We start from the raw sequence: 24,460 nt of genomic DNA on the forward strand, positions 1-24,460 counted from the left end.
CGCGTCCGGAGCCTGTGCTCCGCAACGGAAGAGGCCACAACAGTGAGAGGCCCGCATACCGCAAAAAGAAAAAAAATAAATAAATAAATAAAATAAAATAAAATAAAAAAAGAGGGTGTGTAAAGCGCTCAGGAAACGAGGAACAGGTAATGACCGTCAGACTCCACTATCAGTACCACAGCTCCGCTCCCAGAGAGTTAATTTGCCCATATTCCGTTGAATACCGCGAGAACGTACATCCAATTAACTAACCCCTCCTTCCGGTACGCTAAAGACCCGCCTGCCGCCCCGCCCCCTGCGGCCCAGGTCCCGCCCCTCGTGTTCTCGCTATATCCGGCAGCGTTAATAAAGTTGCGGCGGTTTGACGTTTGGGGCGGACAACATGGCGGCCTCCACGCTCGGCTCTCTGCTGCGGACTCTCCGTCAGGTCTGGGCCTTTATACCCTCCTCCCCCTCTCCTCTGAACCTCCAAACCCACGGGGTCCCCCACTATTCTGCCAGCTGTAGCGCCCAGTGCAGACCCGTCTCAGGGTTTTCCCTCTGCCCACTTCCCTCCTCCGGCCTCCCTCCTCCTTCAGGGGAGGGCCGAGCTGCAGATGTAAATTTGGTATTCGTAAGCTTAGAGCTGACAGGCATTGAAAGCTACAGATTGACTCCAATTTATCAGGAGTGTAGGTAGGGAGAGAAGGTGTCCGAGGAATGAGGCCCCAGAGCCTTCAATGTTAAGAGAGCCGAGCAAAGGAGACTTGAAAGAAGCAGAGCGAGGGAGGAGAGCGTGGCGGCCCGGAAGCACTCCAGGAGCAGGGAGTGGGCAACTCTGCTCAAAGTCAATTAAAAGACGAGCTGAGAATTGCCTGTTGGGTTTAGCAGAGTGGAAATCGTTGGGACCTCGATCATAGCCGTTTCGATGGCGGGGTGGGGGCGAAAGCGTTCACGACAGAGTAGGAGGAAAGAAATTGGAGACTACGAATATAGACAAGCCTTTGAAAACGTTTTGCCGCAAAGGGGAGCAGAAAAATGGGTCAATAGCTGGAGAGGAGGTGGGTTAAGAGTGAGTGTTATGTGTTATTTTTTTTAACGTGACAGAAGTAACTGCATGTTTTTGTGTTAAAGGGAAAGATTCTGTAAAGTGGGGAAAATGGATGATGTAGGAGAGGGAAGAATTGCTGGAGCTGTACCCCTGTGTAGGCAAGAGGTGATGAGTTTCGTGTTCAATTGTTTGGTCTTAGGAACATAGTTAATCTGTAATAGCGTTGTCCAGTAGAAATAAAATGCCAACCACATATGTAACTTAAAAGTTTCTAAGTGGCCACATTAAAAAAAGTAAAAAGCAGATGAAATTAATTTTATTAAAATATTTTATTTAACTAGGTATGTCAAAAATATTATTTAAACATGTAATCTTATAAACGTGATGTATGAGATATTTCCTTTTTTTTTTTTTTTTTTTTTTCGGTACGCGGGCCTTTCACTGTTGTGGCCTCTCCCGTTGCGGAGCACAGGCTCCGGATGCACAGGCCCAGCGGCCATGGCTCACGGGCCCAGCCGCTTCGCGGCATGTGGGATCTTCCCGGACCGGGGCACGAACCCGTGTCCCCTGCATCGGCAGGCGGACTCTCAACCACTGCGCCACCAGGGAAGCCCCGTGATGTATGAGATATTTACATTCTTTTTTTCGTACTAGATCTTCAGAATCAGGTTTGTATTTTACACCTAAAGCACATCTTAGTTTGGATGGTGAATTTTCCACCATTAAAATGGAAAATGTAGGAGCTTCACTGGTGGTGCAGAATCTGCCTGCCAACGCAGGGGACATGGGTTCGAGCCCTGGTCCGGGAAGATCCCACATGCCACAGAGCAACTAAGCCCATGCACCACAACTATTGAGCCTGTGCTGTAGAGCCCGCGAGCCATGACTCCTGAAGCCTGGGCACCTAGAGCCCATGCTCTGCAACAAGAGAAGCCACCGCAACGAAGACCCAATGCAGCCGAAAATAAATTTTAAAAAATAAATTTTTTTTTAAATGGAAAATGTAGTCCTACCAAAACACTACAGTTTATGTTTATCTTGCTTCAGTTTAAATTTTTTAATTAATTGAAATTAAATAAAATTAGGAATTACGTTTCTCTCGTTACGTTTCAAGTGCTCACTAGCTGTGTGTGGTTAGTGGCTACTGTATTGGACAGAGCAGATCTTTAATAACAGGATGGAATGTAGTACATGTGATTACAGATGCTTTTTTTAAAATTTTATTTTAATTGAAGTATAGTTGATTTGCAATGTTGTTAATTTCTGCTGTACAGCAAAGTGATTCAGTTGTACATATATATTTTTTTCATATTCTTTTCCATTATGGTTTATTATAGGATATTGAATATAGTTCCCTGTGTTATTCAGTAGGACCTTTTTGTTTATCCATTTTATACAATAGTTTGCATCTGCTAATCCCAAACCCCCATCTGTCCCTCCCCCTTGGCAGCCAGAAGTCTGTTCTCTATATCTGATTACAGGTGCTTTTAATTTCATAATTAAAGAGAAATTGAAGTCATCAGCTAAACGTGGGGATGTGGGAGCAAGTGTCAGAGATTTGAGGAAAGACAAGATGGTGTAAAATAGTCAAGAGTAGATCGGGAAAATAGTGGCAAGAATTAGAGCCAGTACAGTGAAATGAGAGAGGGACCAGGGAGTTGAGGGTGTATGAAAGACGACATTGTGTTTACAGACCATGGAATTCAGGCTGGGTAAGCGGGAGATAGGAAATCAAAAGCTGAGAGACAGTGAAAAGCTTGTAGGAACAATGGATTAAAACTCTCAGAGGAGGTGTTAGAAGGAACAAGCTAGAAAGAAGTGATAGAGGATGAGATAACACACAGCTGAGACAATGGACGGCTTGCACCTACTGGTAATAAAAGACCTAGGGTTGGGGCTTCCCTGGTGGCGCAGTGGTTAAGAATCTGCCTGCCAATGCAGGGGACACGGTTCATGCCCCGGTCTGGGAAGATCCCACATGCTGCGGAGTGGCTGGGCCCGTGAGCCATGGCCGCTGGGCCTGCGCGTCCGGAGCCTGTGCTCCGCGGCGGAAGAGGCCACATCAGTGAGAGGCCCGCGTACCACAAAAAAAAAAAAAAAAAAAAAACAGACCTAGGGCATGGAAGTGAATAGGTAAAGAAGAGTGGAGGACAGAAATCACTGGAGGAAAAGAGTTCGAGGAATGGAGAGATCACAGTGTAATTTCATGTGTGTTGAGATCACCAGGAATTAAGACAGGAAGAATATTGGAGAGAGCGACAGTGAGCCAGCATTTACAGTGAGTGAAAAACTAAAGGGAATGGTGGGGGCTGTGGTAGATGACTGCAGTTGTGACGGGTGGTGGGAGTATAACCCAATGGCACGAGAGCCGAAGCTTCCTTTCAGGAAGGAGGGACAGTCTGGAAGCTGCAGCAAAGAGCAAGGAAGCTTTCTCCCACTCGTGGGAGAAAAAAAGAGCTACTGGGAAACTTTCTGGGATTCAAGATTCTCTAGAGCAAATATCTGAAGGAGATGTTAAGGAATTGAGGATTTAGAAAATTTTGACAATGGTAGACCATGAGTTGAAGAGGGCCCAATGGAAGAGTTATAGGAGGTGAAGAGGGGTGAGAGAGAGGGGCAGGATAGGATAAGTACAGAACAGAATGCAATCTTAATATATAAAGCACTGTTATCAACTGGTAAGAAAATACTGACAATAGAAATGTGGGCAAAGGACATACACTGTTTACAGAAGAAATTACTGTAATAGACCAATAAATGTTTAAGTGTATTGCTTTTATAGTCAGAAAAAAAGTTGTGCAAAAAGAATGGAAGGTGTTTTGTTTTGTTTTCTTAAATAAATAGAAACCTGTTAGGAGATGGTAGAGAGGATGTTGATTAGGAATAGTCTGGAAAAGAATTGAGGGGGAAAATGTTTAATTTTGTTTTCTAATTCTCTTTAACTTTCAATTTCATAGATAAAAACAAACCTTGCATTGACCCTTAATGTGAATTGTTTCTTTCAGCCAAAATGATCTCCTCAGACCTTACCACTATATCTTGTTCATTTCCTCTTTTGGTTTGGGAAAACTTCACCTTCTCTCCCTTCCTTTCCGTGATGCTCATTTCCAGCCACAGTGACCACGTGCTCATTTGACTCAGTCATGTCAAATCGATATTGAAATTTCCTTCATGCTGTCTTATTTCCAAAAAGCAGATTTTAGAGTTGTTGTATTTCCCCATGAGACTTTGAAGCATTGAAGATGCTCAGTTTATCTTTTGTTCATAGATTGAAAAAACATTCTCTAATCTAGTATTCTCATTTTCAGCTTTATATTCTGTATAATGCTGTACATATATTTGTTTCTAAAACAGCAGTTATAAGAGACCATCATTATTTTCTATAGCTGCAATTTAACGAACATAAAATATTTGCTGTGGTTTGGGGGAGACTAGAGTTTCTAGTGACCTATACTCTCTGTGCCTGTACTGTCAGTCAGAATTGTAAACTCTCACCGTGTAAACATGTGACAATGAGGAGCCTACTATTTTATTACTGGACAACTCATGCTAAGAAATATTAGGTCAATGATAATTTCAAATTATCATTTTGAAATAATGCTTTGACCCAGCAGTTCTGCTTCCAAGAATTTATCCTACTGATACATAGAAATATATATGAAATGATTTACATAAGACGTTATTCATTGCAGCATTGTTTATAATGATAACTGGTGAGGTATGGTCTAGCTGTCCACCAGCAGGTCACAGGATAATAAATCATGATGCATCTGTGGGGAGGAAAAAGTAACTGCTTTATCTTCTTCTAAGTTCTCAGCTGGGGCCCTTGTAACAAGAGAAAAGCATACAAATTTGTAAGTTTTACCCGACACAGGAAGTTTCATAGGGAAATGAAGACCCAAGGAAGTTAAACCTGAGTGGTTTTGTGCTAGGTTTGATGAAGCCTGGAAAGTCATGGGGAAATGTGATAAGACAAATGGTATGGGCTAAGTGTAGAAAACTAAGGGAAACTTAGCAAGGCCTGTTATTCAGATTCTTCTCAGTGTCCCTCAGGCTTCAGAGATAAAGATGCTTCTTTCATACTCTGGCTATAGGGAGGGCACCTCTCACATAAGGGTCTTATGACCTGTTTCAGGGGAAGGTCAGAAAGTCCTTCTTGCACCTGCTGTTTCTCAAATTCCATTTGCTTGAAATAGTCAGTATGCCAAAGGAGCCATATTTTGAGGTAGTGTCTCCTGAACCTGGTCACATCCATATAGTGGAATATTATGTGACCTAGAACAACGTGGAAGCTTTTTTGGCATATGGATATGGATAGATCTCCAAGATGTATTGTTAAATGTGAAAAGAGGGTGTAGGGGAAGAAACATGGGAGTGGGCGTGTGTACATGTATTTTATAGACAAAAATCTCTGGAAGGCTGCACAAGAAACTAGTAACTGGATACCTCTGGAGGTGGGGGTGTGGTCACTCGGCTGGTGAGGGAGGAGGTGGGGGGGGTGAATCCACTGTATGTCTATACTTTTTTAAAATTTTATTTTTTTATTGAACTATAGTTGATTTCAGCAAAGTGATTTGGTTATATTTGGTGTGTTTTATATATATATTTTCGATTCTTTTCCATTATAGTTTATTACAAGATATTGAATATATTTCCCTGTGCTATACTGTAAATCCTGTTTATCTGTTTTATATATGCTAATGTGTATCTGTTAATCCTATATTCCTGATTTATCTACCTCTCCTTCCTCCCGTCCTGTTATCCCTTTTGGTAACCATAAGTTTGTTTTCTGTGTCTGTGAGTCTTTCTGATTTGTAAATAAGTTCATTTGTACTATTTTTTAGATTCCACATATAAGTTATATTTGTCTTTCTCTGTCTGACTTGCTTCACTTAGTATGATAATCTCTGGGTCCATCCATGTTGCTGCAAATGGCATTATTTCTTTCTTTTTTATGGCTGAGTAATATTTCATCTTCTTTATCCATTCACCTATTGATGGACACTTGGGTTGCTTCCATGTCTTGGCTATTGTAAATAGTGCTGCTATGAACATTGGTGTTCATGTATCTTTTCTAATTAGAGTTTTTTTCCAGATATATGCCCAGGACTGGGATTGCAGGATCATATGGTAACTGTATTTTCAGTTTCTTGAGGAACCTCTGTACTGTTTCCCATAGTGGCTGCACCAATTTATATTCCCACCAAAGTGTAGGAGGGTTCCCTTTTCTCATAACCTCTCCAGCATTTGTTATTTGTAGACTTTTTGATGGTGTCCATTCCGACCTGTGTGAAGTGATACCTCATTGTAGTTTTGATTTGCATTTCTCTAATAATTAGCAATATCGAACATCTTTTCATATGCTTGTTGGCCATCTGTATGTCTTCTTTGGAGAAATGTCTATTTAGGACTATTTAGGTCTTCTGTCCATTTTTTGATTGGGTTTTTTTTTTTTATATTAAGCTGTGTGAGCTGTTTGTATATTTTGGAAATTAATCCCTTGTCAGAAGTATTGTTTGCAAATATTTTCTCCTAGTTGGTTGGTTTTCTTTTTGTTTTATGATTTCCTTTGCCATGCAACATCTTGGTTTAACTGGGTCCCATTTGTTTATTTTTGTTTTTATTTCCATTACGCTAGGAGGTGGACCCAAAAACATATTGTTGCAATTTATGTCAAAGAGTGTTCTGCCTATGTTTTCTTCTAGGAGTTTTATAGTATCTAGTCTTACATTTAGGTCTTTAATCCATTTTGAGTTTATTTTTATCTATTGTGTTCTAATTTCATTCTTTTGCACATAATTGTACAGTTCTTCCAGGACCTTTTAATGAAGAGACTGTCTTTTCTCCATTGTATATTCTTGCCTCCTTTGTCATAGATTAATTGACCATAGATGTGTGGGTTTATTTCTAGGCTTTCTATCCTGTTCCATTAATCTATGTGTCTGTTTTTGTTTCACTACCATACTGTATTGATTTCTGTAACTTTGTAGTATTGTCTGAAGTCAAGAAAGGTGATTCCTCCAGTACCATTCTTCTTTCTCAAGATTGTTTTGGCTTTTTGGGGTCTTTTCTGTTTCCATATAAATTTAAACATTGTTCTAGTTCTGTGAAAAATGCCATTGGTAATTTGATACGCCATTGGATTACACTTGTCTTTTTCTTGTGGTTGATTTCTATCTATTGCCATTGGATTGCACTGAATCTGTAGATTGCCTTGGGTAGTGTGGTCATTTTAACAATATTGATTCTTCCAACCCAAGAACATAGTATATCTTTCCATCTGTTTGTGCCATGTTCAGTGTTTCTCATCAGTGTCTTACAGTTTTTGCAGTACAGGTTTTTTGCCTCTTTAGGTAGGTTTACTCATAGGTAGTTTATTCTTTTGATGGGAAACTTTAGCTGTGCTGTCAACTTTGGAGAAGTATCCCAGTTGTACCGTGTTGGGTTGGCATTGTACAGAAATCAACAGCCATATTGGTCTAGAAACGTTAAACATAATTTTTTCCATTTGTATAGGGGTAACACACTGTATTAAATGTGTAAGGTCTTACCTTCATGGGTTTGATTACAGAAACTAATAAAGTATTCTCTAAATTAAAAAAATTGTTTATATTATTGTTAATAATATAAATTGTTTATATTGTTCATATAACAATATAAATTGTTTCCTCAATTTTTCATTCTGATATTCCATTGTTTGTGTATAGAAATGCAACAGATTTCTGTGTATTAATTTTGTATCCTGCAACTTTATCAAATTCGTTGACGAGCTCTAGTAGCTTTCTTGTGGCGTCTTTAGGATTTTCTGTGTATAGTGTCATCTGCCAACAGCAACAGTTTTATTTCTTCTTTTCCATTTTGGATTCCTTTAATTTCTTTTTGTCTCTGATTGCTGTGGCTAGGACTTCCAAAACTATGTTGAATAAAAGTGGCACGAGTGGCCATCCTTGTCTTGTTCCTGGTCGTAGAGGAAATGCTTTCAGCTTTTCACCATTGAGTATGATGTTAGCTGTGGGTTTGTAATATATGGCCCTTATTATGTTAAGGTAGGTTCCCTCTGTGCCCACTTTCTGGAGAGTTTTTATCATAAATGGATGTTGAATTTTATCAAAAGCTTTTTCTGCAACTATTGAGATGATCATATGCTTTTTATTCTTCAATGTGTTAATGTGGTGTATCACACTGATTGATTTGCAGTTATTGAAAAATCCTTGCATCCCTGGGATAAATCCCACTTGATCATGGTATATGATCCTTTTAACCTATCGTTGGATTTGGTTTGCTAATATTTAGTTGATTTTTGAATCTGTGTTCATCAGTGATATTGGCCTGTACTTTTCTATTTTTGTGTGGGTTCTTTGTCTAGTTCTGGTATCAGGGTGATGGTGGTATCATAGAATGAGTTCAGAAGTGTTCCTTCCTCTGCCATTTTTAGGAATAGTTTCACAAGGATAGTTGTTAACTCTTATCTAAATGTTCGGTAGAATTCACCTGTGAAGCCGTCTGGTCCTGGACTTTGGCTTGTTGGGAGTTTTTAAATTACCAACCCAATTTCACTACTTATAATTGGTCTGTTCATATTTTCTATTTCTTCCTGGTTCAGTCTTGCAAGATTGTACCTTTCTAAGGATTTGTCCATTTCTTCTAGATTGTCCATTTTATTGGCATATAGTTGCTCAAAGTAGTCTCTTATGATTCTTTGTATTTCTGTGGTGGCAGTTGTAACTTCTCTTTTTTTATTTCTATTTTATTGATTTGGGACTGCTCCCTTTTTTTCTTGATGAGTCTGGTAAAGGTTTATCAATTTTGTTTATCTTTTCAAAGAACTAGCTTTTAGTTTCATTGTCATTCCTATTTTTTTAGTCTCTATTTCATTTCTGCTCTGATCTTTATGATTTCTTTCCTTCTACTAACTTTGGGTTTTGTTCTTCTTTCTCTAGTTGCTTTAGGTGTAAGGTTAGGCTGTTTATTTGAGATTTTTCTTGTTTCCTTGCATCTCTGTAAACTTCCCTCTAAGAACTGCTTTTGCTGTGTCCCATAGATTTTGGATTGTTGTGTTTTCATTTTCATTTGTCTCCAGGTATTTTTTGATTTCCTCTTTGACTTCTTCAGTGATCCATTGATTGTTTAGTAGCATATTGTTTAACCTCCATGTGTTTGTGTTTTTGCAGTCTTTTTCTTGTAATCGAATTCTATCCTCATAGTGTTGTGGTCAGAAAAGATGCTTGATATGATTTCAGTTTTCTTAAATTTACCGGGGTTTGCTTTGTTGCCCAGCATGTGATCTATCCTGGAGAATGTTCCATGTGCACTTGAAAAGAATGTGTATTCTGATGCTTTCAGATGGAATGCTCTATAAATATCAGTTAAGTCCATCTGGTCTAATGTGTCATTTAAGGCCTGTGCTTCCTTATTGATTTTCTGTCTGGATGATCTGTCCATTGATGTAAGTGGGGTGTTAAAGTCCCCCACTAAAATTATTATATATTCTTGTAATTGATCCTTTGATCATTATGTAGTGTCCTTCTTTGTCTCTTGTAACCGTCTTTTTTTTTTTAAAGTCTATTTTGTCTGATATAAATATTACTGTTCTGGCTTTCTTTTGATTTGCATTTGCATGGAGTACCTTTTTCCATTCCCTCACTTTCAGTGTGTATGCGTCTTTAGATCTGAAGTGTGTCTCTTGTAGGCAGCAAATATACTGGTCCTGTTTTTGTATACATTTAGTTAGTCTGTGTCTTTTGGTTGGAGCATTTGGTCTGTTTACATTTAAGGTAATTATCAATATGTATGTTCCTATTACTATTTTGTTAATTGCTTTGGCTTTGTTTTTGTAGGTCTTTTTTTGCCCTTTTTTCTCCTGTTCTCCTGTGTTGTGATTTGATGACTATTTTTAGTGGTATGTTTGGATTCCTTTTTCTTTTTTGTGTCTGTATCTATCATAGATTTTTATTTTGCAGTTACCATGAGGTTTTTGTATAGGAGTCTATATTTATACATGCTTGTTTCAAGTTGCTCATCTCTTAATTTCTAATGCATTTTAGATACACTGCATTTGTAGTCTCCTTTCCTCACTATTACTGTTTTTGATTTTACAGTTTACGTCTGATTGTTTTGTGTATCGCTTAACTGCTTACTGTGGTTACAAATGATTTTACTACTTTAGTCTTTTAACCTCCCTACTAGCTTTGTGCATGGATGATTTTCTACCTTTATTGTATGTTTGCCTTTATCAATGAGCTTTTCCATTTTGTAATTTGCTTGTTTCTAGTTGTGGCCTTTTCATTTCTGCCTAATGAAGTTCCTTTAGCAGGTGCTGTAAAGCTGGTTTGGTGGTGCTGAATTCTTTTAGCTCTTGCTTGTGTGTAAAGCTTTTGATTTCTCCATGAAATCTGAATGAGAGCCTTGCTGGGTAGAGTATTCTTGGTTGTAGGTTTTTCTCTTTCATCACTTTAAGTATACCATGCCACTCCCTTTTAGCCTGTAGTTTCTGCTGAAAAATCAGCTGATAGCCTTATCGGAGTTCCCTTGTGTGTTATTTGTTGCTTTTTTCCCTTGTTGCTTTTAATAGTCTCTCTTTATATTTAACTTCTGTCATCTTTCTTACAATGCATTGTGGTGTATTCCTCTGTGGGTTAATCCTGTATGGGACTCTCTGCACTTCCTGTACTTGGGTGACTGTTTCCTTCCCCAGGTTAGGGCAGTTTTCAGCTATTATCTGTTCAATTATTTTCCCTTTCTCTCTCCTTCTGGGATCCCTAAAATGCCAGTATTAATGTGCTTGATGTTATCCCAGAGGTTTCTTAAGCTGTCCTCATTTCATTGTTTTTTCTTCTTTCTGTTTAGTGGCAGTGATTTCCACTACCTCTGTCTTCCAGCTCACTGATCCATCCTTCTGAATCATTTAGTCTACTATAGATTCCTTCTAGTGTATTTTTCATATCAGTTATTGTTTTCTTTAGTTCTTTATATTCTTTATATTTTCTAATTCTTTTTTAAAAACTTCTGATTTCTTGCTCTGTGCATCTATTCTCCTCCCAAGTTTTTTGATCGTCTTTACGATCATTACTCTGAACTCTTTCTTGGGTGGATTGCCTATCTCCATGTGACTTAGTTGTTCTTCTGGGGTTTTATCTTGTTTATTCATGTGAAACATATTCCTCTGTTGCCTCATTTTATGTAAATTGCTATTTGTGTTTTTATGTATGTGGTAGGTTGGTTTCAGTCCTCCATCTTGGAAAACTGGCCCTCTGTAGGAAACGTCATTTGTGTCCCAGCAGTGCACTCCTCTCTCACCCCTCAAGGACCAGGGGCCAGCTGGTCCCAGGGTAGTGTCTGGCCTGTGTTTGTGGACTCACTCTGCAGGCTGCGGAACTGTAGTTTTCTTGTTTCTAGTGACTGCCCCCTGGTAGGTGAGCCTGGTGTAGAGGCTTGTGCAGGCTTCTTGGTGGGAGGGGCTGGTGCCTGTCCCCTGGTAGGTAGAACTGGGTCTTGGTCCTCTGATGGACAGGACCATGTCTAGGGACGTATCTAGAGGAGGCTGTGAGCTCAGGAAGTCTTTAGGTAGCCTGTCTGCTGATGGGTTTGACTGTGTCCCTGCCCATTGTGTTGTTTGCCTCAATGCCTCTCAGCACTTGAGCCTATGGACTGCTGGGTGGGGCCAGGTCTTTGTGCCAAAATGTCAGCCTCCACAAGAGCTCACACATGCAGATGAATGCTCCCTGATATATCAGGCACCAGAGCCTGTGTCCCCAGGGTGGGCCACAGCCACCTCCCCAGGAGACCCTCCAAGACCAGCAGGTAGGTCTGGCCCAGGCTTCTATCAGGTTACTGCTTTTGCCCTTGGTCCAGTGCATGTGAGATTTTGTGTGCGCACTTTGAGAGTGAAGTCTCTCTTTCCCATTCCTGTGGAACTCTTGCAATCAAGCCCCGCTGGCCTTCAAAGCCAAATGCTCTGGGGTCTCCTCTTCCCCATGCCAGACCCCTGGGCTGGGGGTGGAGTCTGACAGGCTCAGAACTCTCACTTCTATGGGAGAACTTCTGCAATATAATTATTCTCTAGTTTGTGGGTTGCACACCTGGGGGTATGGGATTTGATTATATCATGAGTGTGCCCCTCATACCCATCTCATTGTGGTTCCATCTTTATATATTTAGATGTAGAGAATCTTTTCTGCTAAGTTTCAGTCCTTTTTAACAATGGTTCTGCAGATTGTTCTGATTTTCATGTGCTTATGAGAGGAGGTGTGCTTCAGGTCCTTCTCTGCCATCTTGGCTGCTCTCCCTTCAGCATTTTTATTACTTCCTTTTTGGACTTGGGGTCATGTAGACTGGAGAGGTCTGTTTCATTGCTTGTTCTTTCAGGGGCTTTCACCTGTTCTTTTAATTGGGAGTAATTCTTCTGCTTTTTCATTTTACTTATATTTCTCTTATTCTGAATTTATTTTTTTAAGTATTAAATTTATTTATTTATATTCTGTTTTTGGCTGTATTGGGTCTTCGTTGCATGTGAGCTTTCTTAGTTGCAGCAAGCGGGGCTACTCTTCATTGTGATGCATGGGCTTCTCATTGCAGTGGCTTCTCTTGTTGTGGAGCACGGGCTCTAGGTGCACAGGCTTCAGTAGTTGTGGCACACAGGCTCAGTAGTTGTGGCTCACGGGCTCTAGAGCACAGTCTCAGTAGTTGTGGCACACGGGCTTAGTTGCTCCATGGCATGTGGGATCTTCCCGGACCAGGGCTCGAACCTGTATCCCCTGCATTGTCAGGCATATTGTTAACCACTGTGCCAGCAGGGAAGTCCCTCTTACTCTGAATTTAGGGAAAACAGTTGTCTACTGTGGTTTTGAAGGGCTGTTTTTATCTGGGAGTGACCCTGTGTAGACTGTATGAGTCCAGTATTTTTGGTGCGAGGGCTGTTTTTGGCTTGCTGTGTCTTTCCTCAGGGTGTACTGGCCCTTGTCTCCTTGATATAGGTGGTGTGTTTGATATTGTGTTGACTGGAGCCTGCACTGGATGTTGGGCAGGGCCTCCTCTTTTCTCTGTGATTGTTACAGCCCTGTCAGGGGTAGAGTCTGCTCCCCATTTGTTGGAGTGGAAGCCCCTAGATCCGATTCTAAGCTTCAGTGTGAGGTAGGCAGGACTAGAGCACTCCCTCTGGGAAAGGAGCCCCTGTGTGTTCCTCCCCAGGAGCTGTTTGCTGTGATGTGCAACTCTGACACTACCTGCCACCTGGCGTGCACACCCACAAAGATCACTGTTGCTGGCACTGCCTTCGGGGGCTGCATCTGCTGCAGGAGTGCTTGGAATCGGCTTGGAGATTAGGTATGGGTGAGAAACCCTCACAAAACCATGGGCGAGAAAGTCCTCTGGAGCTGCAGCCCCACACCTAAAGCAGGAGCGCCAGTGATCACCTCAGTATTCAGTGCCACCTCCATGTGTGCGTGCCCACAAAGTTTGCAAAACCCGCTGCAGTTGGAGCTGTGCCCTGCTGTGAGCATGCTGATAGTGAGGCTGCTATAGTGGACCCATGCCCCTCCCTTCCCATGTTGACAGTGGAGCTCCTACGGCAGCCCCATGCTCCATCCTGTGCACACCCGCAGTTGTGGCTCGGGCCATACTCCAGGCCCTTTGAGCTGTCTTCACACAGCCAAACCGAGTCATCTCCCCAGGTATGTCTGCTGAAGCCTGAGTTTCAACACCCAGTCGCTATGCACGCTAGCAGTTGCGCCTCAGACTGGAAAGTGTGGCAATGTGGCAAAGACTGTCTGTGCTGGTCTCTGTATCCTGTGGGGCAGCAGACCAGCTCCTGCACTCTGCTTTTGAGCCTCTGAAGCTCCCTGTCTGTCCCAGCAGACCTCCCAGCCAGTGAAGGAGGTCCCCAGGGTGAGGGAACCTTTCGTCTTTCACAGCTCCCTCCCAAGGGTGCAGGTCCCATCCCAATTTCTCTTCTCCCTTTTCCCTTCATCCTACATGGTTTTGTGGAAATCCTTCTTGCAGCTTTGGTTGTCTGAGATCTTCCGCAAGCTTTCAGTAGATATCCTGTATAGATTGTTCCATGTGTAGATGTATCTTTGATGTATTTGTGGGAGCAGGTGAGCTCCATGTCTCTCTACTCCACCATCTTGGTCTCCTCCCCCTTTCTATACTTTTTTGACTTTTGAACCATATATTTATTAACCTAAGTAAAGGTAAAACAATTATATTAAAAATCTCAGAAAAATTTTCACTTTCCAACCCACGTTATTGGCATTGTATTAATTACCATAGAAGTTATTTGTTCTGAATTAAGAAGTCTATTATTTTAAATTATTAAAGTTATCCATAATTACTTGGGGGATAAAAGGTCATAAATAGTGACTAAAAGAGGATCACAGGATGGAGAAACTGGCAGAGTCTGGGTCTGACTGTCCTTCACTTGTTCCTTCTCTCTGGCTCTTAGGTGGTTCCTTCATCAGCTTCAGGCCAAGTTCGAAGTTACTATGTAGATTGGAGAATGTTGCGTGATGTGAAGAGAAGAAAAATGGCCTATGAGTATGCAGATGAGAGGCTTCGGATCAATTCTCTCAGGAAGAATACCGTTCTGCCAAAAGACCTTCAGGTTAGCTAAGTAACATGAGTATCTACCATAAAATCATTAACTCAAATCAGATCACTTTTAATACTGTTTGTTATGACTTAGTATCAATATACTTTCTGTAGAATATAATCAGATTTTTTTCAATCACCGTAAACAAATACACTTGTAACTGATTTTGATGAGTTTCAAATTAAAAAAGAACTATTCATTCTTAACTAGCTCTTTAACCATTTCATTAGGTGACGCTTAGAAAGTACTGATGCATGGTAACCACACAGAAATTGGATAGTTATTTCTCCAATCATCCCAGTCATTCAACTCTCAAGGCATTGGGAGTCTTTGCCAATGCATGGGGCCAGGTGCCCAGCACATGGCCTACACAGTTCCTTATCCAGGGCCATCCCTAAGCCTGCTTCTCTGAATTCCTCTGCCCATGAGGTGGCCTTCCATTTAGGTTTACTTTCTTGTCACACTCTTTAACTTGAATAAGAGAATGTCAACTCTGTTTGACTCCCTGAATCATAAGTCCTGCCTAACTGGTGACATAAAATACCTGCATTCAAGAGTCTTATCAGAGAGTATAACTCAAATTCAAGGCCATTAAACTTATCAAAAGCTCAGAGTAAATAATATTTCATTTATATAAATTTGGAGAATGATATACAGGCCCCTCATTACTGTGGATTCTTTTTAAATCTTGTCTAAATTAAGCCAGAGAAGCAGAAAACTGAGTGCCCTGGACCATTCTGTTATGGCTTTTACTGTAGTGACATTAAGCTACTTGCCTATATTTAGGGAGTAATAAGAAGTAGCTCCTGAGAAACTCAGCTTAAGATGTTGTGGAGGACAAATGTATGAAGATCCCCAGAAGAGTCTGTGGTATGAGAACCAGCAATAGCTGTGCAGAGACTCTGAATCATGGGAACTGATCATGGCACTATGTTGCCTGCCAACTAGCTTACAAGTCAAATTTATGCCCCAGTGCTAACAAACTTACAGGCTCTCACAGAATGCTCTTTTGTTTCATTTTCCCTTTGCCCAGTTTCCTCATTTGTACACTGCCTTAAATCTTTACGTTCACACATATGTAAACAATTTGTAGGTATTCTTCAAGTTCTGTCTCCATGAAACTTTACTTCAGTCTGCCAGCCCAATCATTTCTCCTGTCTCTATAGCGTTTACTGTCTACCATTCATTGACTTAATCATGTTGTTTTATATAATTCTCCCAGTATTTCTTAATAGCAGCACATGCATAAGCTTTTGGAGATCAGGAACTACTCTTAATGCTTAATAGTTGATATAAATTTAGTGGCTTTCATATACAATTTCTCATTTATGTACTTTTAATATGTTAGAGTAATTATTTTGCTTCCATCATAGTCTAGTACAGGGTCAATCACATGCACACACTCACATGCACACACACGCACAATAATACACATACTTTAACCACATACATAAGAATAAATCTGTACTGACACAACCTTAGTGCCAACTACTGCAGTAATCTCTGTTTTTCTCCCCTGAACCATTTTTGCCCTTACCATATTTATTGCCCTACATTGCAAATCATCTTTTAAAAATGTAAATCTCATTTGATCTCTCGTCTTTGCATCTCCAGCCGACAGAGTCTTTACCATAGGTGTCAAGGTTCTGTGGGCTCCTGCCCTTCCTTCTTCTTCAACTTCACCTCAAACCACATTTTCCTCCTACTTGATGTTCAGTCCAGAGGTTTCAGACTTTTATGATTCAAAAATCTTATGGGAAATAACCTAACTTACACCTTCAGGAACTAGAAAAAGAAGAACAGGTAAGCCCAAAGTTAGCAGAAACAAAGATCAGAGCAGAAATAAATGAAAATAGAAACTGGAAAAACAGTAAAGATCTGTGAAACTAAGAGCTGGTTTTTTGAAAAGATAAAATTGATGAGCCTTTAGCTAGACTAACCTAGTAAAGAAGAGAGAAGACTCCAGTAAAATCAGCAATGAAAGAGGAAACATTACAACTGATACCAAATAAATACAGAGAATCATAAGAGACTGATGAGAGCAATTGTATGCCAACAAATTGGCTAGCCTAGAAGAAATGGATAAATTCCTAGACACATATAACCTATCAAGACAATCATGAAGAACTAGAAAATCTGAAGTGACCAATAATGAGTAAGGAGATTGAATCAGTAATCAAAAACCTACTAAGAAAAGCCCAGGACTGTGTGCCTTCATGAGTGAATTCTGCCAAACATTTAAAGGGGAATTAGTTCCAATCCTTCTCAAACTCTTCCAAAAAATTGAAGAAGAGGGAAACATTCCCAAAGTTATTTTATGAGCCCAGCATTGCCCTGATACCAAAGCCAGATCAGGACACTACAAGAAGAAAACTACGGGTCAGTATCCCTGATGAATAGAGATGTAAAAATTCTCAACAAAATACTAGCAAACCAAATTCAACAGCTTTTCCTCTAAGATCAGGAACAAGACAAGGATGCCTACTCTTGCCACTTCTGTTCAACAGAGTACTAGAAGGCCTAGCCAGAGCTATCAGGCAAGAAAAAGAGATAGAAGGCATCTAATCAGGAAGGAAGAAGTAAAACTCTCTCTATTTGCAGACAACATGATATTATATATAGAAAACCCTAAAGACTCCACCAAAAAACTGTTAGAACTAATCCATAAATTGAGTAAAGTTGCAGGTTACCAAATCAACCTACAAAATTTAGTTGTGTTTCTACACACTGACAAAAATAAAACAATCCCATTTACAATAGCGTCAAAACTAATAATAAACCTAGAAATAAATTTAAGAAGGTGAAAGATTTATACACTGAAAACTATATGCACTGATGAAAGAAATTGAAGAAGCAGAAATAGAAAAAATAATCTTAAAACTTGTATGGAACTACAAAAGACCCTTGAATAGTCAAAGCAATCCCAAGAAAGAAAAACCAAAACAAAAAACTGGAGGTATCACATTTCCTGATTTAAAAGCTGTAATATTCAAACTTGTATGATATTGGCATAAAAACAGACACATAGACCAATGGAACAGAATCAAGAACCCAGAAATAAAGCCACAGATATGTAGTCAACAAATATTTGACAAGGGAGCCAAAAATACTCAGTGGGTATTGGCTAGTTTCTCCATAAATGGTGTTGGGGAGACTATATTCACATGTGAAAGAATGAAATTGGACCCCTATCTTACCCCACTCACAAAAATTAACTTGAAATGGGTTAAAGACTTAAAGGACAGACCTGAAAGTGTAAAACTGCTAGAAGAAAACAAAGGGTAAAAAAGGTCTTTGCCATTTGTCTTTGCAGTGATTTTTTAGGTGTGACACCAAAGGTGCAAGCAACAAAAGCAAAAATAAGCAAGTAGACTGCATCACGCTAAAAGAAACAACAACATGAAAAGGCACCCTACAAAATGGGAGAAAATATTTGCAAGTCATGTACTTGATAAGGGGTTAATACCCTGAAAATGTAAGGAAGTAATACAACTCAATAGCCCCTCAAATTTTTTTTTGATTAAAAAATGGGCAGAGAACCTGAATAGACGTTTTTCTAAAAAAGACATAAAAATGGCCAACAGGTACATGAAAAGATGCTCAACATCACTTATCAGGGAAATGCAAATGAAAACACAAAGAGCTATCACCTCACACCTGTCAGAATGGCTACTATCCAAAAGACAAGAGATAAGTTTTGGCAAGGATGTGGAAAAGAGAACCCTTGTGCACTGTTGGTGAGAGTGTAAATTGGTGGAGCCACTATGGAAAACAGTATGGAGGTTCCTCAAAAAATTAAAAATAGAACTACCATGTATGATCCAGGAATTCCATTTCTCAGTATAAATTTGAAGGAAATGAAATCACTAGATAGAAATAGAAGTGATATCTGCACCCCTGTGTTCACTCCAGCATTATTCACAATAGCCAAGACATGGAAACCACTTGAATGTCCATCAACAGATGAATGTGACACTCAATGTGATTCATACACAGACACAGAGTACGATACTATTTAGCCATAAAATAGAAGGAAATCCTGCCCTTTGCAATAACGTGGATATACCTTGAGGGCATTATGCTAAGTGAAGTAAGTCAGAAAAAGACAAATACTGTATGATCTCTCTTATATGTGTTATCTAAAATAACAAATTCATAGAAACAGAGTAGAATGGTGGTTACCAGAGGCTGGGGACTGGGGAAAATGGGGAGATGGTGGCCAAAGGGTACAGACTTCCAGTTTTAAGGTAAATAAGTCCTGGGGTTGAATAGGTACAACATGGTGACTACAGTTAACAATACCGTGTTATATACTTGAAAGTTGCTAAAAGAGTAAATCTTAAGTGTTCTCACGCACACAAAAAAGTAATTATGTGGGGTGATGGAGGTGTTAACTAACCTTATTGTGGTAATTATTTTTCACAGTATATACATGCATCAAAACATCACATTGTACACCTTAAACTTATACAGTATTATATGTCAATTATACCTCAGTAAAGCTGGGAAAAAATCGTTTGCGGAGACAACAGAAATGCACTCATATATTTTCCAAAAAAGAAATGAGAATGTCTATAGCAGCTCTATTTGTAATAGTTCAAGACTAGAAACTACCTGGATGTCCATCAGCTGTACAATGGATAAATGAATTATGGCATATTCACACAACAAAAATTAGCACCAATGAGAATGAACAAATTACAACACATGAACCAGTATGAAGACTCTCACAAACATTTTATTGAGTGAAAGAAGCCAAACAGAAATGAATAAAAAAGAATGGTTTTTATTATACTCCATGGTTACATTTATATAAAATCAAAACAAGAAAAATTCATCTGTGGTGTTAGTAACCAGGTTAGCTCTTAGCCAGGAGGTCAGTGACCGAAAGGAGGCAGAAGGAAGGCCTGGGATGCGGATAATTTTTCTTAATCTAGTTGCTGGTTACACAGCTATGTTCTGTTTGTGAAAACTTGTTGAGCTTTACACTTACGGTTTGTGGATTCTTGTGTATCTACGTTGTTTCAATTAAATTTTGAAAAATTACATTGTATGTCAAACATTTCTGTCATTTTTCTGATCTGTTTGTTTCTACTCAGAGCTTAAAGTTCACTATGGTGTCCAGGGTTCTTTTGCCAAACTTGGCTCCATTAATGAATCTAGCCCTTTGTTCTCTTCCTCTGAGCATTGACTAATCATCCAGAATAAGTAAATGCGTGTGATCTGTGTAAATAATGTTGTGACTTCCCTTAGGAAGTGGCTGATGAAGAAATTGCTGCCCTTCCCCGGGATAGCTGTCCCGTTAGAATCAGAAATCGGTGTGTTATGACATCCCGTCCACGAGGTGTAAAGCGGCGCTGGAGGCTTAGTCGTATCGTCTTCCGTCACTTAGCCGACCATGGGCAACTGTCTGGGGTGCAGCGAGCAATGTGGTAATAATCAGCTCCAGAACCTACTGAGCTTACAGGAAAACCAGTTCTGGCAAGAAGAGACTTCTCTAATAGACAAAAACCTCGTTTTTATGGGGGTCCAGGATAAAGGTCTTCTCCACCTGATGCTGTCTATAGTTAAATTACTTTTAAATTTTAAATGAAAAAATTTGGAAGTTTCATTCTGTCAGTGAATTATCTTTTCTCTTGGACTTAATAAATTACTGTTCCCAAGCATAGTGTGAAGAGTAGAGTAATAAAAAATATTTCTGTGGAAATATGGTCTGTATAGTTGTCTTTTCCATCATGTTTAATCTTTTAGCAACATGTAAGTGTTCCTGTACTTTTAGAGCATTATTTCATACAGCAGTATTATCTTCTTGTTAATTCAACTTATTGACATACATGTCATTGCTCATCTATTGCAGTTTTTAATCCTGGGATGGCTACCCTGACCTGCACAGCTCACTTTACTTTTAGTTGATTGTTCGACAGACGTATACATTGGAAGGTAAAGCTGATGCTCTGGATTATCTAACTAATGCTCAACTTCTTTGTGTGATGGCTGAACAAAAACAGAACCACTAATTGTTTTCTTTTTCCATCTTCAAGGGCCCTTAGAACAATATATGTCTCTTTAAGCCCTGAAAATCTGTTCAAAGAGGATGAGTTTTGCTAGAATGGTATATATTCTCTATATTCATAATTATTTCATCTGTAACAGAAATGAGTAAAGATAGCAAAGTGTTGTCTCGTGCGGTAACTCAGTAGTGTCATCAGCCCAGTGATAAAATGTACACAGGGTGGTATGGATGCACCTACCTAACATCCATCTGGAAGGTATTCCTGGAGCTGACACCTGAATTTAAATCAGGAGGCAAGGGATGAGGTTGTTTGCAAAGGGAACAGTGGAAGCAAAGGCACTAAGGTGAAATTGCAGTCACTTCAGTGTATCAGAGCTAAGCAGCATACGACACAGGCCGTACATACCAGCTGTTGGAGAGTTTTAAGCAAAGGAACGACATGATAGTTTGCTCTACAGACAAATGACAGCTGTGTGGTAGACAGCCATGAGAGGAAAAGACTACGAGCAAGATAAGCAGCTAGGAGGATGTCTTAATTGTTCAGGAAGACTGGGGCCTGATCTAAGGTAGTGAGTGGTATTAGCAAAGTAGACGAGGACAAATTTTAAAAGTGTTGTTTAGGAAGGAAAATTGGGCAACACTTAGAAACTGATTATGTTTAATTGGTAAAGGACTTTCTCTGGGTTCCTGGTAAGGGCTACTATATAGATGGTAGAAGGCAACTCCAAAATAGGTAATTTGGGGGATAAAAGAATGGGTTTAGGGGAAACAGAAGATACGTACCTGAGTTCAGATTTCAGTTGTACAATGTTTGAGATGCAAGTGTCATCCCGATGGGAAAGTCAAGTCTGGAAGTCAGGTGAGGTCATGAGAGGGAATTATGATATACCTTGGATTCGTATTTCCTAAATTTATATTACAACTTACTAACTGAAATGCTCTAGCTAATATCTCAACTAGTAACCAGTATTAATCAAATCATAGCTAGAACAAGAAAGTTGCTGATTTCTGGCATATCACTAATAACCTCCCTTTTCCTTTGTTTGAATCAGTGTCCCAGCATTATCCACATATTTGTTTTGATTGCCATCTCCTACTCCTCGCTTTTTTCTTCATATCATTCATTTGTTGAAGGAGCCAGGTCATTTGTCCTGTAGAACGTCAACATATGGCTGTTTGCTTCTTTATATGTCCTTTAGCTTAGTCCTCTATCCCTATAAAGTGGAAGTTACATCCAGGGGCTTGACTAGATTCAGGTTCAGTATTTCAGGAATGGATTTTCTCAAGTGTGCTGTGTACTCTGTCCCTTCACATCAGAAGGCACATATCTGGTTGTCCAACTGTTAGCGATGATTTAGCAGTGGATTCAGGTGGGGTCAGCCTGATCCCTGCATTTGAAGTTCACCATTTATTAACCTGTCACCTAATGATTTTAGCATTTCACTGGTGTATGTTACCCTGACCTCTATTTCAATTAATGGTGATTTTCTAAATTCCATCACTTTTTCTGCATTAGCTGGAATTTTTCTGTAAGGAACTTAACAATTTATCTTCCTGAAATACATTTCTTAAAGACCACATAAATGCACGATTCTCTGTCAGTTTTTAGAGTGAGTTGGTGCTCTAGAAACTTCCAAAGGAAACAAATGACTTTTCACTACAATGAGCTTGTAGATTTCCTGTGTATTTAATGTTTCAGTCTACTCCAGACATTATTTTGATGCTCAAATTAATCCTTCCACTCTTGGGTCCTGTATCTTGTTGACTTGATACACTTCGACTTCATACAGGACTTTTTGATAGTTCCTTGCTTTCTAGCATAAGATAACCCAGGCTTACCTTGTATATTTCCTGCCTCAGACACTTTTTTCAAGGGTCCCTCTTTTAGTAGGTGATGGTAGAGACCACCTCTGGATGTTGTAAATAGTGCTACTGTGAACATTGGGGTGCATGTATCTTTTTGAATTTTTGTCTTTTCTGGATATATGCCCAGGAATGGGATCATATGGAAACTCTATTTTTAGTTTTTTAAGGAACCTCCATACTGTTGTTCATAGTGGCTGCACCAATTTACATTCCCACCAGCAATATAGGAGGGTTCTCTTTTCTCCACACCCTCTCCAGCATTTATTTGTAGACTTTTTGATGATGGCCATTCTGACCGGTGTGAGGTGATACCTCATCATAGTTTTGACTTGCATTTCTCTAATTATTAGCAATGTTGAGCATCTTTTCATGTGCCTGTTGGCCATCTGTATGTCTTCTTTGGAAAGATGTCTATTCAGGCCTTCTGTCCATTTTTAATTGTGTTGTCTGTTATTTTACTATTGAGTTGTATGAGCTGTTGGTATATTTTGGAAATTAAGCCCTTGTCAGTTGCATTGTTTGTGAATATTTTCTCCTAGTCCGTAGGTTGTCTTTTTGTTTTGTTTATGGTTTCCTTTGCTGTCCAAAAGCATATAAGCTTGACTGGGTCCCATTTGTTTATTTTTGCTTTTATTTCTGTTACCTTGGGAGACTGACCTAAGAAAACATTCCTACAATTTATGTCAGAGAATGTTTTTGCCTGTGTTCTCTTCGAGGAGTTTTATGGTGCCATATCTTGTGTTTATCTTGTCATATCTTGTATTTTCAGTTTATTTTTGTGTATGATGTGAGGGAGTGTTCTAACTTCATGGATTTATATACAACTGTCCAGCTTTCCCAACACCACTTCCTGAAGAGACTTTTTTCTCCACTGTATAGTCTTGCCTCCTTTGTCGGAGATTAACTGACTGCAAGTGTGTGGGCTTATTTCTGGGCTCTCTATTCTGTTCCATTGATCCATATGTCTGTTTTTGTGCCAGTACCATGCTATTTTACTTAGTGTAGCTTTGTAGTATTTTCTGAATTCTGGGAGGGTTATGCCTCCAGCTTTGTTCTTTTTCCTCAGGATTGCATTGGCAATTCTCGGTCTTTTGTTGTTCCATATAAATTTTAGGATTACTTGTTCTACTTCTGTGAAAAATGTCATGGGTATATTGATCACATTAAATCCATAGATTACTTTTGGTAGTATGGCCATTTTAACTATATTAATTCTTCCAATCCAACAATATGGCATATCTTTCTGTTTCTTTGAATCATCTTCAATATCCTCTATCAATGTTTTATTGTTGTCAGCATATAAATATTTCACCTCCTTGGTTAGGTTTATTCCTAAGTTATTTTTTGTCATGATTTTATTTTATTTTTATTATAATTAAATGTTTTATTGAAGTATAGTTGATTTACAGTGTTGTGTTTCAGGTGTACATCAATGTGATTCAGCTATACATACATATATATCTATTTTTCTTTCAGATTCTTTTCCCTTATAAGTTATTATAAAGTGATTATAATTCCCTTTGCTATACAGTAAATCCTTTTTGGCTATCTATTTTATATATATATTAGTGTGTGTATGTTAATTCCAAACTCCTAACTTATCCCTCCCTCCCCCCCTTTCCCCTTTGGTAACTGTAAGTGGTTTTCTTTGTCTGTGGGTCTATTTCTGTTTTGTATATAATTTCATTTGTATCATTTTTTTGAGATTCCACATATAAATGATATCATATTATATTTGTCTTTCTCTGTCTGACTTCACTTACTATGATAAAGTGTAGGTCCATCCGTGTTGCTGCAAATGGTATTATTCATTTTTTATGGCTGAGTAGTATTTCAGTGTGTGTGTGTGTGTGTGTGTGTGTGTGTGTATGTATGTGTATGTGTATATATATATATCACATCTTCTTTATCCATTCATCTCTTGGTGAACATTTAGGTTGCTTCCATGTCTTGGCTATTGTAAACA

At 39.3% G+C, this 24,460-nt stretch overlaps 1 protein-coding gene across 2 annotated transcripts; it reads left to right on the forward strand.

Moving 5' to 3' along the window:
- Positions 1-339: 339 nt before the first annotated feature.
- Positions 340-20,322, forward strand: MRPS14 (mitochondrial ribosomal protein S14). 2 transcript variants are annotated; one of them, XM_082616274.1, is made up of 4 exons: positions 358-427; positions 1,114-1,195; positions 14,469-14,627; positions 19,869-20,322. In XM_082616274.1, the coding sequence occupies exons 2-4, from the start codon at positions 1,139-1,141 to the stop codon at positions 20,049-20,051; spliced, it is 399 nt and encodes a 132-aa protein (XP_082472400.1). In that variant the 5' UTR covers positions 358-427; positions 1,114-1,138; the 3' UTR covers positions 20,052-20,322. The 2 variants fall into 2 exon arrangements, with proteins under 2 accessions (XP_082472401.1, XP_082472400.1); XM_082616275.1 differs by lacking the exon at positions 1,114-1,195 and having other exon boundaries at positions 340-427.
- The last annotated feature ends 4,138 nt before the right edge of the window (positions 20,323-24,460 follow it).

The sequence above is a fragment of the Mesoplodon mirus genome (genome assembly GCF_964341445.2).
Source record: "Mesoplodon mirus genome assembly, chromosome: 3".
Classification (NCBI taxonomy): Eukaryota; Metazoa; Chordata; class Mammalia; order Artiodactyla; family Ziphiidae; genus Mesoplodon; species Mesoplodon mirus.